Here is an 18088-nt window from a genome sequence, read left to right on the forward strand (position 1 = left end):
CTTGGACAAAACGGTTCTTTAAGTCTTGAAATGCTGCGTCGGCCTCTTGATCCCAGGAAAAGGTGGTGTTTTTTCTCAACAGCCGAGAGATCGGGTGTATGATTTTCGAGAAATCTTTGATAAAGCGCCTGTAATAATTGGCAAAGCCAAGAAAACTCTGGACGGCCTTGACGTGCTGAGGCGCCTTCCACTGGGTAACCGCTTCGACCTTGCTCTTGTCCATTTGGAAACCTTGGGCATTGATCACATATCCCAAAAAGGCTATCTCGTTGACATGGAACTGGCATTTTTCCAGTTTCGCGTACAATGAGTGCAGTCGTAGTCTTTCCAGCACCTTCTTCACGTGAATGATATGTTCCTGAAGGGTAGCTGAGTAGATCAGGATGTCATCAATATAGACGATACAGAAAAGGTCTAGCAAGCCCCTCAGCACTTCATCCATGAAATACTGGAATGCCGCCGGGGCATTGCATAACCCGAATGGCATGACCTGATACTCGTATAACCCGAACTTGGTCCTGAATGCAGTCTTCCATTCATCTCCGGTCTTTACGCGAACCAAGTGGTAGGCCCCTCGAAGGTCCAGTTTGGTAAATATCCGGGCTCCCTTGAGTTGATCCAACAGGACCGGTATTAAGGGCAGGGGATACCGATTTTTGATGGTTAGTCTGTTGATAGCCCTATAATCTATGCAGGTCCTTAATTCATCGCAGTCTTTTTTCCCGATGAAGAAGAGTGGAGATGATGCGGGTGAGGAAGAAGGTCGAATGAAGCCTGAGGCTAGATTTTCTTCCAAGTATGTTTTCAGGTAACGAGTCTCAGGTTCCGTTAGTGCATAAACTCGACTACATGGAATGACTGCTCCAGGGACTAGGTCGATCCGACAGTCGTACGGACGGTGTGGGGGCAGTCGAGTAGCTTCCTGTTTGTTGAAAACGGACAGGTAATCCTGGTAAACCTCTGGAAGCTTCATAATGCTACAACAACTGCGTTCTTCACTTCCGTCTTGAAGGAACCCTGCTTGTGTTTTTGCATCCTTGTCTACGAGGGCGTGATGAAGAAGGCATTGCTCCCTGCAGTAAAGGGAGGTTAAGGAAACTGTGCGGTCCGCCCATCGAATCACGGGATCATGCAGGGTTAACCACGGCATACCTAGAATGATGCGGAAATGTGGAGCGTCGATGAGGTCAAACTGAATCCGTTCCTGATGTAATTCTCCTATCAGCACCCGTAGTGGGTAAGTATGGTGTCTAACTGGTCCTGATGTTAAGGCCTTCCCATCCACGGCTTTTACCACTTCCGGTTTTTTCTTGGTTTCATATGGGATTCCAAGTTCTCGGGCATATTGCTGATCCATAAAATTCCCAGTGGCTCCGCAATCCAAAAGAGCTGACACTGTTATGGTATGTACTTGCGATACCCATAACGTCACGCTGACGTTAATGTGAGCCACTGACGGTTGCATAGTGTTTGGTATTCGTAGCGAGACCGTTTTCTTTTCTAGTCCCAAGTCAGGGGTCCCTGACTGGCTTGGGTGTTGAAGTTTTCCGACGGTTGCGGGGATGCGGCGGCCTGAGACTTGGAAGTAGGGGTTCGTTCTGGGAGTCTGGTTCTGGCTCGGCATTCTTTAATGAAGTGCCCGCTTTTTCCACAATAGAGGCATAACTTCTGTTGTCTTCTCTTCTCTCTTTCTTCCGCGGAAAGCGGACCTCGGAGTCCTCCGATTTGCATAGGTTCTGGTCCCTCCACCGTTCGTGGGGTTTCTTCGTGGGCCGGTTTGAATCGAGCTGGCAGAAGACGGGTTTCGCTTTTGCCTCGGTCTCCCTTTCTCTCTAGCAACCGATGATCTAGTTGGACGGTGAGGTCGATTAGTTCTTCACAGGTGCCGGGTAGCTGTACCACTTGAGCTAAGACGTCCTTGAGTTCACCTCGTAGGCCTTGATAAAAGAGGGTAGTTCTCTTCTCTGGCGGCCAGTCCGTCTCTACCACTAGCCGATTGAAGGTAGTTATATAGGACAATAAATCCTGAGACCCCTGTCGTAAGGTAAGCAGTTCACGATCCAGGGACATCATGTGGGCCTTGCGATCGAACAGTTTTCTCATTTCGAGACAAAATCCCTGAAAATTCTGTAGAACCTGATCGTTCCTTTCCAGTAAAGGGATGGTCCAGCTTGCGGCATTTCCTCCCATGTAGGACATCATAAATGAGGTTTTGGCCACCTCCTCCTGAAACACTTGTGGTTTACACAAGAAGTGAAGTCTGCATTGATGAAGAAAGGTTTCGAACTTCCTGGCATCCCCATAGAAGCGTTCAGGTGGCGCCAAAGGAATCCCTTGACTCTGAACAATATGCACAGTGGGTAGTGACCTATCAGGAGGGGCAGTGTCCGATGTAGTGGCGGGAAACCCTGTGTCAAAAGTACCCCCTCCTTGGCCGCGGGACGTGATGGGAGGTGGAAGCGTCCAGTCTCTGATGTAGGATTCTTTTCCCGTGCTCTTGCGAGAAATTCCTGCTACCTCTCTACGCAATGTGTTCATGTCTTTCTTGATTTCTTGATTCTCTACTCGAGAGGTATGTACTTCCTGCTGGAGGGCCGTAATGCTCTCCAACAGGTAAGCCAGCACCGTATTGGTGTCCATCGTCCGGGCTGGATAGTTACCGTGGGCTTGACAATCTGTCGTGACTGTTAGGCCAAGTGTAACATGAAAAGACCACTAACCTGCAACAAGGGCGGCCAGCAGGGACGATGTCGTGTAGATAATCCCGATTATTCCCCTGGAAACAACCCCCACCTAGATCCAGATAAACTCCAGGCGTGAAGATGCAACCGGGGGGACAACCGGGAGGAGATAACGGAAACTGGGGAAGTGCAGAGGGATGGGGAACGGCTGCCGTGATGCAGTGAGGTACGGTCCCGTATGTGGTTGGCTACAGAGGGAAACAAATAACAGAAGCAAATGGGTCAGATGGTGTTTAGGGGTATGACTGTGAAGATACCATCCACCCCCTCTTCCCTTACGTCTCACCTTACTGTAGTTTTTAGAAGTATCCAGGGATCCCTCGGTACACACTACAGGAAGTTAAACAGGATGTGAATGTTGCACAAGCCCTCCGACGAGGGTACCCTGGTAGGCGTGTTATACGTCACAACGCCCCCATGGGCTGAGTAGGCTTGTGCCACCAAGGAAAACAAGGAAATGCAAATTGGTTCTGGCGACGTAGGACAGTTTCACAGAGGCCAAGAACCCAAGATACTGCGGGCCCCAACAAACGATGGAGAAATGGGGAAACACAACCAAAGGAACGCAGGCAGAGTGGGAGAAGCTTCCACTCCCTGCGCGGACCTAAATACCTGAAACAATCTCCACGGATTGTAAAGAGTCTCGGTTCTCAGGGGCCAAAGATGCCTCGAATCCAACTCGGGGCTTGAATGGGTAGCGCGCAAAAGAATCCGCGGGGAATACCTTCCGCAACGCGCTACTCTCCGAAACAGGGAACTCCAGATAACGGATTGTTTGTCAAGCCCCGCTTCCTGGAAGAGGCGGGGCTTTTGTAATGTGCGGTAACGTAGCGCGCGGCTCTTCCCGCCCGCCTTTGCCCCATGGCCTTCTGGGCCTTGTAGTCTGTCTTGCGCCGGACTCGGCCTGCTGCTCTAGGATCGCGACACTTGCGATCTGCCCAGAACGATCTGCTCTCGGCTAAACTACCAGCGCAATTTTTTAAAACCACTTTTTTTCTGTATATTACACCTGTCAGAGATGCTAAATGGAGAACAGGCAAAGGGACGCTGTGTCCAAGATGTTTGGAGTTCAATGTAGACTCAGTACACATGTTTGCTACCTGTCCGAAACTCACTCCATTCCTTGTCAAAATACAGGATTTCTTAAGGAAAGTCCTTTCTCAGGATATTGAGTTAACCCCTACGACTATTGTGTTAAGGACTCAAGACAAGGTTAACAGAAAGAGCGGTGGCGTACTTATCTTCGTAGCCATGACAATTTTGCGTATCTGTATAGCCTCTGGATGGATAGATTTAAATCCTCCATTGCTCTCCCAATGGCTGGCCCTACTAGTTACGACATGTCATCTCGAGAAGGCTATCTACGCTAAAAAAGGCATCCGGGGAATAAGGAAGGGCCTAATTATATGGGAACCTTTAACGGCATGGCTCAATAAGACACAGCAATAGTGCCTTTGAAAGCCAAGTTCCCTTCCCTCTTTCTCATTTTTCTTTTATTTTTTTCTTCTCAGCCATCAATTGCCTATCAATGTTGCTTGCCTTGGTGGTATAAGTTGTTAGTCTATTTATAGGTTTTCCTTCACTGATTGTTTATAGCTCATTATGGTCGCTAAGAAATTCTTCATTCCTATTTGATTTATTTATTTTATAAATTTCATGGATTATGAAAGATAACTAGAAAAAAGATGTAACAGGTTCTCTCTATCTAGTGCTCAACCTTTTGCTTTGTGTATGGGATGGTGGGGTGGGGGAGGGCTCGGGGGGTTCGACATTGTTTCATCTCTGTATCTTTTTTTGTTTGTATTTTATACTTCAAAAATCAAAAAAGATACAACAAAGGAAGCTTGCAATCTTTGTATAAAAGGCTGTCTCTAATTTTGTCATTACAGGTGGCTTGTGATGTCCCTATTCTCCTGTAAAGAAGAAATTGCATAGCCACTCAGCAGTAATACCTTATTACAGTTGAGTACTGATGTCATAATACCTTTTCCAGAGCTGGCAGCTTAGAGGAAAGGCAGGTCACATAGCATAATTAAAGCTGCAGTTTAAAAAACGAAAATGAAACATGGCTTTTACTTCTTCTGCCCTGTTTTTCCAAATGAACAGGGATAAGCAGAAAATAAATCTTTATGGCAACACATTACCTTTTTCAATTCTTTAAGTAATTATATGCATGTTTCTAAGCATTCTGAACTTCAGTGTCTGTTTTTTTTAAATCTGTCTTGTACCAAACTGATTCTAATATATTTTTCCCAATAAATATCTAACTGTTTTTTGGTGTAGTTTATTTTGCACTAGAGATTTTAGTTGTAGTCTTCATTTTTTCAACGATCCTACCTCTTTTATATAAAACAGCACCACACCAAGAGCAAAAGTAGTTTGCGAGAAGGGGTATGGTGTGGAACAACCTGTGTTGTACATGATATAGATATTGCATGTTACCTAGAAAACCCACCACCTAATAAAGGGACATGGGGAAAATGGGGTGCAGCACAGACCAGTGGCACAATTTTGTGTGAAAAGGGATGCTTTATTGAAGCAGGTGCACATCACATAAACAACCCTAGGTCTTTCACCCTACAAACGTCAACCTCACTACACAAAAATGATAACCTATGTTATATTACCGTGACCCTTAAGTGTCCCACTCCCCAACAACATCTAATTCTGCAGGTCTCTACTTCCTCCTGTGCTGATGTTCTGCACATGAGACCATTAACCTCTCATCCAGGTTTACTGCATCTGCTAACCTCTATCTTAACTTCCTATTAACTGTTTTAGAGCCGCCTTTATCTGGGTGAGAGACTCCCATTCCCTTTCAGCCTGGATTGCCTCTGTCAACAACAATAACATTCCCTACCCCAGCCAACTTTTCAGCCAACTGCCTGTGCACCTGCTTCAAAGCAACAATGCATATATGTACCCCTCCCCTGCGAACCGGTTCCATCAAATGCACTCCTAACCCGGACAAACAGCCCCGAACCCTGACATAAAGGCATGGGAGGGAGGGAATATTCTCTTTACTCTAACCAGCCATCGTGTCACCTACAACAAAGTGATGGATGGTATCACAAATGGTCGCAATTTAGTTTGGCTGCACCACAAAACCCCATTGGCATTCATACTCATTCGTCAGTATGATCACGGAACTCCTCCGTGTCTTGCAGCATTCTTATAATGTATGGCACAGGGTACTTTATGTCATATATTACGTCAAAGTTCTCCTTCACCTGACTAAATAAAACATGTTTTAAATGCATATATCTAATGGGCTTAGATGCTAGGCACAATAGACAAATATGTGTTCTTGTCCTCATTCTGAAGGCGAAAGGAGTTGGCATTACATATTTCTTTTAATGATTTTAAAATGTACTTTTTGTTAAAGAAGATACCTGCTATCTGAGATGTTTTATAAAAGAAGAGTTTTATGAAAATCTTTATACGTTGGTTGGATGCATTCATTGTTGAGATAAATGTTATATCCCAGACCTAAGCTGCATATAAAAACTTTTGTCCATATATGTAACAGACAGTCAAAAAAGTTAAATTTGAAAGCGTAATTTACTGATCCTAATTCAGAATCAACATTTGCGGATCCTTATTTTTCTCACAAATGTTGATTAACAGTGTAGTAATAGAAAATTCATAAAACTGGAGCTCACAAACATACACATTTATTTTCCCAATCTAGTTGTACACTTCTTTTCTTTGCAGAGTTTTACATAGCGTGGACTTGATCTCAAGGTATCGAGTCTCAGAGCGCTTTACATAAGCACCAGTTGCGTTACACAAGGCCACATTCATTTTTGTTAGGCACAGGGAGGTAAGTTATCTGCGCAGAATCACAGGATGTTGAGCGTCGTTGCCGAGACTCGAATCCGAATCCCCAGATTTGAGGTCGATCGCCCTAGCCATTAGGCCACATTCTCTCCCCTCTAAACCTTATTTAGTCTTGTAAAAAGCTGTAATAATTACACGGATATGGAGAGAGAGAGAAAGGGCTCCAAAGAACGCCGTTATTTGAGATGCTGAAAAGCAATATCCTGCAACAAATACAGTTGGAAAAAATTAAAAGAATCTTAGACAAGCACTTAGGCACTGTGTGAATTACAAAAAAGGAGGACTCTGCATGAATATTAGGCTTCAGAGTGAGGTGCAATCATTATATGATAGTTTTGTTTACTGTTTCTACTGATTTTAATTTTTCACTACCAACATAATGTCAATGGAAATCAATGTGTTGAACAGAACCTGTGACAACGAAGCAGTTGGGTTAACTGAAGATTGAGTGGAAAGGATAACAAAAACAATTTTTGTTCCTGATAGTTTCTCAGTTTGATCAATGATTATACTTGTGGTTAGTCAGTACATTAACGTTTTAATAGTTTGAGTCCAAACAAGCAAAAAGAACAGTGATAGCTAATGTTTTCAATCACATCCCACCAATTATAATTAATATTTGAATACATGTTCATGCTTTTTGTGTGATTCTCTCATGATATTCAGATATAAAATATATTTGTTTAAAGTTAATGCTCAAAAGATAAGTAATTTGCAGCAATATTTCCAGAAATAAAAAAGCTCAATACCATCTTAAAACGATTCATCTCTAATATGGATATATATAATTGTAATCATCACTGGAAAATAATGTGAAACCAATAAAAGAGAAAAACTAGCATCAGTGGCGCAAACATGATTAATGCACATTCATCAGATACTACACTGGATATGTGTTAGAAAGCCTGGCACTTGTTTCCAATTCATCTCGAAAGACTCGTCCATTCGAAGAGAAAATATTATAAAAGGTAAAAAACTGTAAGGTAGATAGCAAAATTTATCAATTAATATTTTCAACTGCTCGCAGTCAGACTATTACAATATCAATTATGGCCCAGGCCAGGCGCATGCTCAAGCAAACTTCGCATGTGGATTACACTGGTTTTAAAATAATTTGAGCAGCTGGTGAAATGATCGGAAGCAAGTTTACTGTAGTGCAGTTAAGGCAAATGTGCTATGCCATAATAAGGATGATAGTAAAACTCAATAAATCTCCGGTACTAATGAATTACATTTTTAATAATAAACATAATGATTTATAATAAAATCATCTAGATACAAAATGCTACTAACTGTAAACATTTTTCTGTAACCATTTATTTGCCTTGAATGGTTAGTAGAAATTAATTTACTTGATAGAAAATTTATGTGAATTGAAAATAAAAAAATTAAAAATTCCAGTAAAAAAATCGTTGGTGTGTAACCCATTCCAGCCTATTTGTGTGATTTTTTTCTTTCTTAACAAAGCAGAGAGCAGATATGGATCTTTCATGTATTCCAGTTTATGTCAAATATTGTTTTGAGGTCAAAATTCAACTTGAAATTTGATGTGATCTAAGAAATATATAAAAATGTTGCTTAAGGCTAAGGAATAAGGGGTCAACCATTTCAGTATGCCTTGTTCTTCTAAATGAAAGTAGTGGAAGGTTATGTAATTAATGAAAGTGACGAGGTGGAAAGACTGAGCATTAATAGTGAACTAACTTTTACAGTCACTTTGCTTATATTTCTTCAGTGGTCCTCAAATAATTTGTTTATTTTTGGATTGCCTCTGGTGTTTTTTCTCTCAACATTGCCTCATTAACTCTTCTTGGTGACCGTAATTTGTTTCATACATTTCCGTCATATTTACTGCTCTGCTCTGTGCCTTATAACGCCTTTTCAATTTTCTGACTATGTGTTTCCTTTTATGGTATCTTGTGTATGGGGAGAACAAAACCTACTCGTCGCTCTGCCAATACTTCTTCATCTTTTGCGGTGGATTTCACCCCTTTTTCGGTTCTTCAAGAGAACATGGTGGATTCCAACCAAGGTGCAGCATCAAATCTCCTGCCTTCAAGAATTCCACTTCCAAGTTCCAAAATGGCATGCAAATTACCAGAATCATCAGCCCTCTCCTCTGGAATAAGGGTTAAAAAAGTTCCACCTTCGCCAACTATATCTCCTCCTTCAATCTCTATGGAAACTATTCTTGAGGAAATTTGGGCTCTTAAAACGTACATGGAAGAGACCAATACTCGCCTTCAACAATTGGATGATAAACGGTCACATATGACAAGCAGAGTTGTTCACTTAGAAAACAAAATGGATTCTTTTCGCCCTGTTGCAGCTCAAGTTCCTTCTATACAATCCCAAATTTCACATCTTCAAAAGCAGATTGAGAATATTAAAAATCACAACCGAAGTAACAACCTACGTCATTACGGCTTGGTTGAGGGTCTTGAAGGTCCTAATCCTCTCTCCTTCTTTCAGTCATTTATCCCAAAAATTCTTGATCTTCTGGAATCTCCGCCATTAAAAAGTCAGAGAACTCATCGTTTAGGTCATGTGTCACATTGTGCGTCTTCATCCAATAAACCAGGTGGAGTTATTTTGTATTTTTTAGAATACACAGACTTGTTGAAAGTCCTGCAAGCAATCAAGCTCAAGGATATAGTCTCCTGGCACGGATCCACCCTTTTCTTTTCTCAGGACTATTCCAAGGTATCAGCAAATTGACTGAAGAAATTTTTGGACATAAGGCCAGAACTGAAAAATCTTAATGCCAGATTCTGTCTTATCAATTCTTATATGTTTAAAGTCACCTATAAGGACACGACCACGACCTATGAGGAACCTTGTCTTCTTCAACGATTTTTGGATAACTAGAAGACATGGAAGTTTCTCAACCTACTGTCTAATTTGACTTCAATTATTCTAGTTATTTTGTTACACAGTCTTGGTGATATATTTTATATGTTTTTTATATTGCGTCATTACTATTTGTATAACCGTTTTCTTCTTTTTCTTTTTCTCAGGTAACGCCTTTGTCATGATTCTATATGTGACGTCTTTTACATTATTGATGATATTTCTCCTACCTACCGTGCCCATTTCAGAGAGTTCCAGTTGTTGAATCGTTTCCCTTATGTGGCTCCACCACCCTCAAAGTTTGTGTGTCTTTTCTGGTATGTAAGTTTTTATATTTCCTGTATGGGTTTTGTTTTTCTTTCTCTTTTCTATTTCTTCATGTTTTTACCCTTCTCCTCTACTTTCATGTTTTGGAAAATATTTATCAATTTCTTGTTTATTTTTAGTTCTCTTTTTTAACTTTTCTCTGGATATCCACTCTTCTTTTTATGTCTTCTTGTCTTCTTATCTCCTCTTTTCTCTCTCTTTTTCTCTAATCACAAGTTATACCTACTATTCAATTTATTCTGATACGTTTTTACATTTTCAGGCTTATTTTGCAATATTTTTTGCTGTTCTATTTTACAGTTTTCACATAAAGTTAAGTATTTCTACCTGTTATATATTCTATCAATTTGTTTTTGTTTTATAAATGGCTTTAAGAGTTATCTCATAGAATGTAACGGGTTTAGGCTCACCTATAAAACGTCAAAGCGTTGTGTCTCACATTGCCAACTTAAAAGGTGATATTGTTTTATTACAAGAAATCCATGTTTCAGACAAAGAAGTGGCTAAACTGAAAAGGCAATGGGTTGGTCACGTTTTCGCTTCTCCGGACTCAGGGAAATGTAATGGTGTATCTATTCCTTGTCATAAACGCCTTAATATACAAGTTGTTTCACAAGATGGTGATTGTGAAGGAAGATGAGTTTCAGTCTCCTTACTTATTGATAAAATTCCTCTCACTATTGGTAATCTGTATGCAACCACTACTCCAGATAATTCCTTTTGGCTGGGGGTGTTGTCTAAGTTGATGACTTATACTGATGAGTATTTGATTGTTGGAGGTGATTGTAATACGATTACTGATCCCATTATAGATAGACGCTCCAAATCTAGATTTATACCGTCACAAATCCATTCTCAGTTCAAGTTGATATTATCCGTACAATCTCTCATTGATGCCCCGAGATTGTGCAACCCAACTCATCAGTCAAATAACAACCCAGAAAAGCCGCCTGGTTCACCACCGACCTCCAAGAAGCCAGATGCACCTGCAGACGCCTGGAGAAGAAGTGGAGGAATACCAAGACAACCGACAGCCACTCCACCTACAAGAATGCCATGACAGACTACCATAAACAATGCAGAAAAACCAAAAAGAACTTTATTCGCAACAAAATCCTCCCTAACTCCACCAACGCCAAGGAACTCTTCAACGTCATCCGGGAATTCACCAACCCACACAGCGAAGCCACAGACATCACCCTGTCCCAGGACCTCTGCGACAAGCTCGGAACCTTTTTCCATCTCAAGATCAGAACACTCTAAGACAACTTCATCGACTTCCCTCAAGACACCTCAGCCAACCCCTCGCCTCCCCAAGACACCAGCCAGTCCACCATCTCCAACTGGACACCTATCATGACCACAGACACCGCCGCGACCATGAAAAGCATCCACTCGGGGGCCCCCACCAGCCCCTGCCCCCCACACATCTACCACAGAGCCGCGGACATCATCGCATCCCAACTGCAACACACAATCAACACCACCTTCAAAACAGGCACCTTCCCAGACGAATGGAAGCGCGCCGAAGTCAGGCCCCTGCTCAAGAAACCCATGGCGGACCCCACCGACCTCAAGAACTACCGGCCCATCTCGCTCCTCCCATTCACAGCCAAAGTGGCAGAAAAAGCAGTCAACAGGGAACTCACACGGTTCATCGAAAAACACACCATCCGTGACCCGTCCCAATCTGGATTCTGAGCCAACCACAGCACTGAGACCGCCCTACTCGCTGCCACAGATGTCATTTGCACCCTCCTGGACCAGGGCCACTCCAAGGCTCTCATCCTCCTCGACCTATCCGCAGCTTTCGACACCGTCTCTGATCGCACACTAATCTCCAAACTAAGGAAGGCCTGCATATGATGAACTGCCCTAGACTGGATCCGCTCGTTCATCACCGGAAGAAGCCAAAGGACCAGACTACCAGCCTTCCTCTCCGCCCCCACCGATATCACCTGCAGAGTACCACAGGGGTTATCCCTGAGCCCGACCCTCTTCAACATCTACATGCCCCCCTCACAGATATCGTCCAACAACACGCCCTCAACATCGTATTCTATGCTGACAACACCCAGCTCATCCTCTCCCTCACCAAAGACCCCACCACTGCAAAACTCAACTTCCAGAGAGGAATGCTAGAAGTGGCAGTCTGGATGACTAACAGCTGCCTAAAACTCAATGCAGAAAAAAACGATGTCCTAGTCCTTGGAAGAACACCCTCAGCAGCGGACAACACCTGGTGGCCCACCACCCGTGGAAGCCCACCTACCCCCTAGGACCATGCCAAGAACCTCGGCATCATACTTGACTCATCACTCACCATGAACCGACAGGTCAAAGCCATCACCTCTAGCTGTTTCAACACCCTCCGCATCCTCCAAAAGACCTTCAAATGGATCCCCCCGAATCTAGGAAAACTGTCACCCATGCACTCATCACCAGCAACCTCGACTATGGCAACGCACTCTACGCCGGCATTAACAAGTCCCTGCTCTGCAAACTGCAAACAACACAGGACACCACCACCAGACTCGTCCTTGGCATCCCCTGGCACGAACACATCAGCCAACACCTACGGCGACTCCACTGGCTCCCCAGGGAGAAAAGAGTCACCTTCAAGATCCACAGTCACGCCTACAAGTGCCTGCACAACAACGGACCCAAATACCTCAACGACAGAATAAACTTCCACGTACCCAACAGAAACCTGCAATCCTCCAACCTCGCACTGGCTGAAACCCCGCAGATCCACAGAACCAGATCAAGCAGAAGATCATTCTCTCACATTGCAGCCTAGACCTGGAATAAACTACCAGTAGACATCAGATGCACCCCCTCTCTGGACACCTTCAGGAAGACCCTCGCGACCTGGCTCTTCGGCTGAACAGAGCGCAACACCCACCCCCCTAGTGCCTTGAGACCCTAACGGGTGAGTAGCGCACTTTACAATACCCTGATTGATTGATTGAATACACTTTCTTTTCTCCTGTACATTTTTCTCAATCACGAATAGATTATATTTTTATTTCTAACGCTCTCGCTCACCACGTCTTTAATTCTGATATAGGTTCCATTTTGATTTCTGACCATGCACCAGTCACCTTACATTCGGATCTCCTTCCTCCCTCCCAGGCAATTAAGTGGTGGAGGTTTAATAATTCTCTTCTCTTGGATTGCAATTCACACATGCCTTTAAGGAATTTGCTACCAATATTTACAAAGAAAATGAATCCCCTGACATAGCTCCTCAAGTTATCTGGGATACTTTTAAAGCCACTTCTAGAGATTGTAATATTAATTTTGTTTCCCAGAAATGGATATCTATCTCTACTAAGTTTAAAGTACTTGACACACATATTAAGCAGTTGGAGCACTCAGTCTCATTCAGAACAAATCTTAAATGATCTAGTATCCGCTAAATTTGAGTTTAGTACACTTTCCACAGACTGTGCCAAATCTTATCTACTTAAATCTGGTGCGAAATACTATGGTGGTCAAAATAAAGCAGGGAAACTTCTTGCCAATTACCCTAAAATCAAAAAAGAACCTAAAAAATTTGAGTATATTCTAACCTTCACTAATCAGCATGTACACAAAAATAAGGAGATACTTCTGGAATTTATGAAATTTTATCAAGCCCTATACACTCTGGAACCTCAGTCTAATCCCCAAGATCCTCTTCTTTTTTTATCATCTATTTTTACGCCTTCACGTCAGGACATTGATTTCTCCATATTAGTGAGGGATATCCTAAACCGGGATATTTCTGACGCTATTCGCTTCATTGAATGCGGCAAAGCCCCCGGACCTGATGGTTTTACCACTGAATTTTATTCCCATTTTTCCAAATTTTTGTTATCCAAATTACACCAACTCTTCTTCTATTTTATTTCTTCTCAGACATCAGGTGGGTATTTTCAAGAGGCATTGATATGTCTCCTTCCTAAAATTAATACAGCTCTCAGATTATGTCAAAATTATTGTCCTAATTCCCTTATTAACCAAGATTATAAAATTTTTGCAAAAATATTAGCTCTTCATTTAGATAAATTATTATTTGTCAGATAATAATCAACAATTTTTTAATGTGCTTAGTAAATCCAAATCCTAAAAATCTTCTTTGGACGTGGAAAAAGCGTTTGATAGACTTAGTTGGCCGTCTATGTTTTCTACGCTTTCCTGGTTCGGTTTTGGTCCTAAATTTATTAATTATGTTTCTTTGTTATGTACCTCTCCTAAATCATCTATTTTGGTATATGGCCTTATGTCTCCTTTATTCCCACTTCATAGAGGTGTCCGACAAGGTTGTCCGCTCTCCCCTTCATTATTTACACTTGCCTAGGAACCGTTTTAATAAGGATTCTCTCTAACTCATAGATTACCGGGTTTACTTATGGGGACACACAGCTCAAACTCTCTGTTTATGCTGATGATATTTAGCTTTTTATCTCAAACCTGCAAACTTCTTTATCAGCCTTTTTTATTAGAAGTCGATCAATTTGCTTCTGTTTCGGGCTATAAATTAAATGCAGATAAGTGTAAAATCCTCCCTCTAAATAAATTATGTTTTCATGCTGATTTTAATTCATCTTCCTTTCATTGGAATCAAGATAAGATTAAATATCTTGGTCTTTGGTTCTCTGATACAGTTAAGGATACTGTAGCCCTTAGTTTGAAATCTCTTCATTCAATTCTTCTTGCACACACATTGCATTGGAATCCTTTGATTTAATCCTGGTGGGGCCTCCTTGATACTATAAAAATAATGTTAGTTCCCATTATATTGTTTTATGTCTCAAATATGCTAATTAATATCCCACAGTCCCAATACATTCTGTTTTATCTTGTTTTTTATGGGAAAATAAAAACTTAAGATGTCACTTATTAAACTTAAAAAACCGAAGCATCTGGGTGGAGTTAACTTTCCAGATTTCCATAAGTATCATTTAGCCTTTTTTCTTAAACAAACATCGCTTTTATTACAAACAAATGACTCTATACTGTATCCTTTATGGACAGATCTTGAAAGATTTTCTTGGCATCCTTTTTCCCTAAAGGAATGCTTGTCTTTTACCTCTAGACCTTCATCTTTATCTCTTCCAATTTTGAAGAACACAAGTAACATTTTGTCTCCCAATTATATTTCTTATAAATCTCCTAGAGATCAGTTTTTGCATTCATAGTTTTGGAACATTATCTCTATTAAAATAAATTATAAAATAATTTTCTGGAAGGATTGGCATTCTAAAGGTGTTAGATGGATTCACCAATTCTTTCAACATGGCACCTGTTTACCATTTCGAGAAGTGCAGTCGCTATTCCCCTTTCCGGACTCATTTGCAACTAAATATCACTTGCTTATTTCAGCAACTCAATCTTCTCTTTATCAATTAATCTCTCACTCTCCTCCTCCTATGCACAATTTATTGGACACATTGCCTTCTGCATCTCAAATATATAAACATTTTACTCTTGTTCCGGAAGATAGAGTTAAGTTAGAGGTAGAGACTCTTTGGGAAACCGTTCTGCTAACTATTTTCTCTTGTTCAATTTGGAACAGAATGTGGGTTAACATACGAAAATCGTCTAGAGCAGCTATTGCAACTCAAAATCTATTCTTTATTTATAATCCCCTTTTGATCAACCCTGCTACGCTACGCAAAATTGATTCTGCTGAATCTTTCAATTTTTGGTCTTGTTCTCCAGCTTCAGTGGATCTTAAACACATGCTTTTTGATTGCCCTCTTAATTATGAATATTGGTTGAAAGTTTAGCAAAAGATAAATTCTATTTTCAATACGCAGGCCCCATTTAATTTGATTAACATTTTTCTAGATAGATTTCTGATTATTGGGATCCCCAATCCAAACATTTTCATATAATAGATTTACTTCTGGCTGTCGCCGCTCAACAAATTAGGAAATCCTGGAAGGACACTTCTCAGGTGTCTTTTCAAGCTTGGTGTATGGAGTGTGTTACAACCACAGACTTGACAGAGCGTATGTTTATCCAATGGCTCTTGCTATTAAAACAGATCTTTTGTGGCTGCCCATAACTACATTTTTAAACAAATCTCACACTCCTACAACTGAAGAAGTACCAATACCTCCATGACTTGTTTTAAAGTAATAACAAACATTTATTTGCATCATACCTTTTAGATCTTATTTACAAATGTTTACAGGTTCCTATAAATTTAATATATTGTCCCCTAATGTTGTTACATATCGCATAGTTGATATAATAGACTTAATGAATTTGTTTGTTTCACTGTATTTTATTTGTATTGTAATTGCATATTTATTTCAATAAACTTCTACTTTAAACTAAAAAAATAGTGAACTAACTTGTAGCTTGAACAAAAGGGCCTATTTACTAGAATGTCACGCAGTGCAGCACTGCTTGACAGGGGAAGAGCAGGAATGCACAGTATTTAAGGCAATAGGGCACAGCCCTGCCTTTTTCCTCTGCACTGGTGCCCTTTTGGCAGCCTAGTGAAAATGCAGGAACCCTTGCACAGGTGCCTGCATTGCATGCAGGAGTTTTGTTTGTTAAGGAAGTTACACCGCCCGGCACAAAAACAATCCTGAGTGGCATATTCCTCATTCTATGTTTCCTGTAGAATGCAGCACACATAGAAAGAGAAAGCAAAAAGGAGAAATAAAAAATTTTCTCCTCTTTACTCCCCACCTGACAAGGTGTATATTTTTGGTGCATTCCCAGGTCTACCAGTTCTGGTAAATCTGGGAATGTGTCAAAAACGATGGGAGTTGTGTGGGAACACTAAGACAATGCAGCGATTTACACTGTGTTCACTTATTGGAGATTCATGGAGCCACTCAGAGCCATGCAAAGTGGCCATGCGTGGCTTCATAAATCACTTGTAAGGTTTGCATAATTCTTGCACCACATTGCGTGGTGCAAGAACAATGCAAACTGGCTCATAAATAGGCCCCAAATTGTCTGTTGTTTAGTAGCTGCAAAATGTCAGTTTCAATTTCCCCTGTGCTTTCTCAGCAACCATGTCCTGTCAAAGAGTGTGGAGTTTAGGTCAGACATCCTGAAAGCTCAGATATAACTTGTTACTCTTGGGATGTCCATTATTTGCGTGGGACAGCACAGAGTTTATAGTTTGCTGGTATCTTTGCAAGACCGCTTATTATTGGTTTGATGTCAATTTGGCTTGGATCAGTGACAGATTTAAGACTGAAACTTTGGAGGATTGTTGTGAGGAATAAAAACAACTCCATTCGAACTAGTCCTTCTCCGGGACAGCTCCTTTTCCCTAGAAAAAAAGAGACGTATTATTGTGATATTCAGCTTCCAGAAATGTTAAAATTATGATACATTAACTGTGTGCTTTCTAGGTCACTTACATTAATGTATCAGGATACGAATTACACTTTGAGGGGCTTATTTACATGCCCCTTGCGCCACCGGTACGTCTCTTTTTCCCTTTTTAAAATTGACGCAACTGCGGTGCAAAGGGCTTGTAAATAAGCCCCTGAAGGTCTAAAACAGCTGACACTGTTGTACTAGTTATGCGGAGCAAGTACCATTTTCTTGTTAAATTTACCATTCCACTGGTGTTTGGATTATCTGTGGTACTCAAAAGCCAAGCTTTATGCAGCTATCTGTTCTACAACTCAATAAGATGTGTTCTTCCCATATATGCTACATTTAGCACACCATGAATGCCATTGAAAATGGGCCAAAATGCAAACTTGTAATGTGACCTGCTCCATATTTTAGACTCGAAAACAATCCTCTGAATGCATGCATTCTCTCAATGTAATTATTTATTTAGTATGTTCATTATTTATCTATTTATGTGGAATCAATAATATATTGATCATAAATGATTTACATAGCAGCAATAGCCATACATAGAATATTGAAGGCCTTATTAAGAGTTTAGCAGTGCGGGAGCAGTACCGCCCCGCTCCGATACCACCAAACCCATGTAGGAACCACCCGCCAGATCAGGAGTTTTCGCCTGTCTGTTGGGTGGTTCTATGGTCTTCCCTGGGCGTTGCCTATGAAATAGGCACCACAATGGGAACATCAAAGGCAGTACCTACACGGCCTGGACTGCTCCAGTCCATGCTGTGCAGGTACTGGTGTGCATGTACACGGGGGCAAATGTTGTGTCCTTCTGTGTGCATCCACTTTGCATGAGGCACAAGGGGGCTCTGTAGGGCCCCCTTTGTTTCATTACCACCACACTTATCATGGCAGCTGCACCACCAAGGAAACTCATAATATGCTTGGGGGGACACACCGCCCCCGCTAAGCATATTGGGGCCTCATTACTGCTGTGCTACCAC

General features: G+C 41.5%; 1 protein-coding gene across 1 annotated transcript in view; it reads right to left on the minus strand.

Moving 5' to 3' along the window:
• Positions 1 to 6493: 6493 nt before the first annotated feature.
• LOC146798087 (cytochrome P450 2G1-like) overlaps positions 6494 to 18088 on the minus strand; it is a 299091-nt gene continuing 287496 nt past the window's right edge. The window contains exon 9 of the mRNA XM_085625307.1: positions 6494 to 17046. Coding sequence (XP_085481433.1) covers positions 16862 to 17046 — 185 coding nt within the window. The 3' untranslated portion in view covers positions 6494 to 16861. The remainder of the gene's footprint in view (positions 17047 to 18088) is intronic.

The sequence above is a fragment of the Triturus cristatus genome, chromosome 9 (assembly GCF_964204655.1).
Source record: "Triturus cristatus chromosome 9, aTriCri1.1, whole genome shotgun sequence".
Lineage (NCBI taxonomy): Eukaryota > Metazoa > Chordata > Amphibia > Caudata > Salamandridae > Triturus > Triturus cristatus.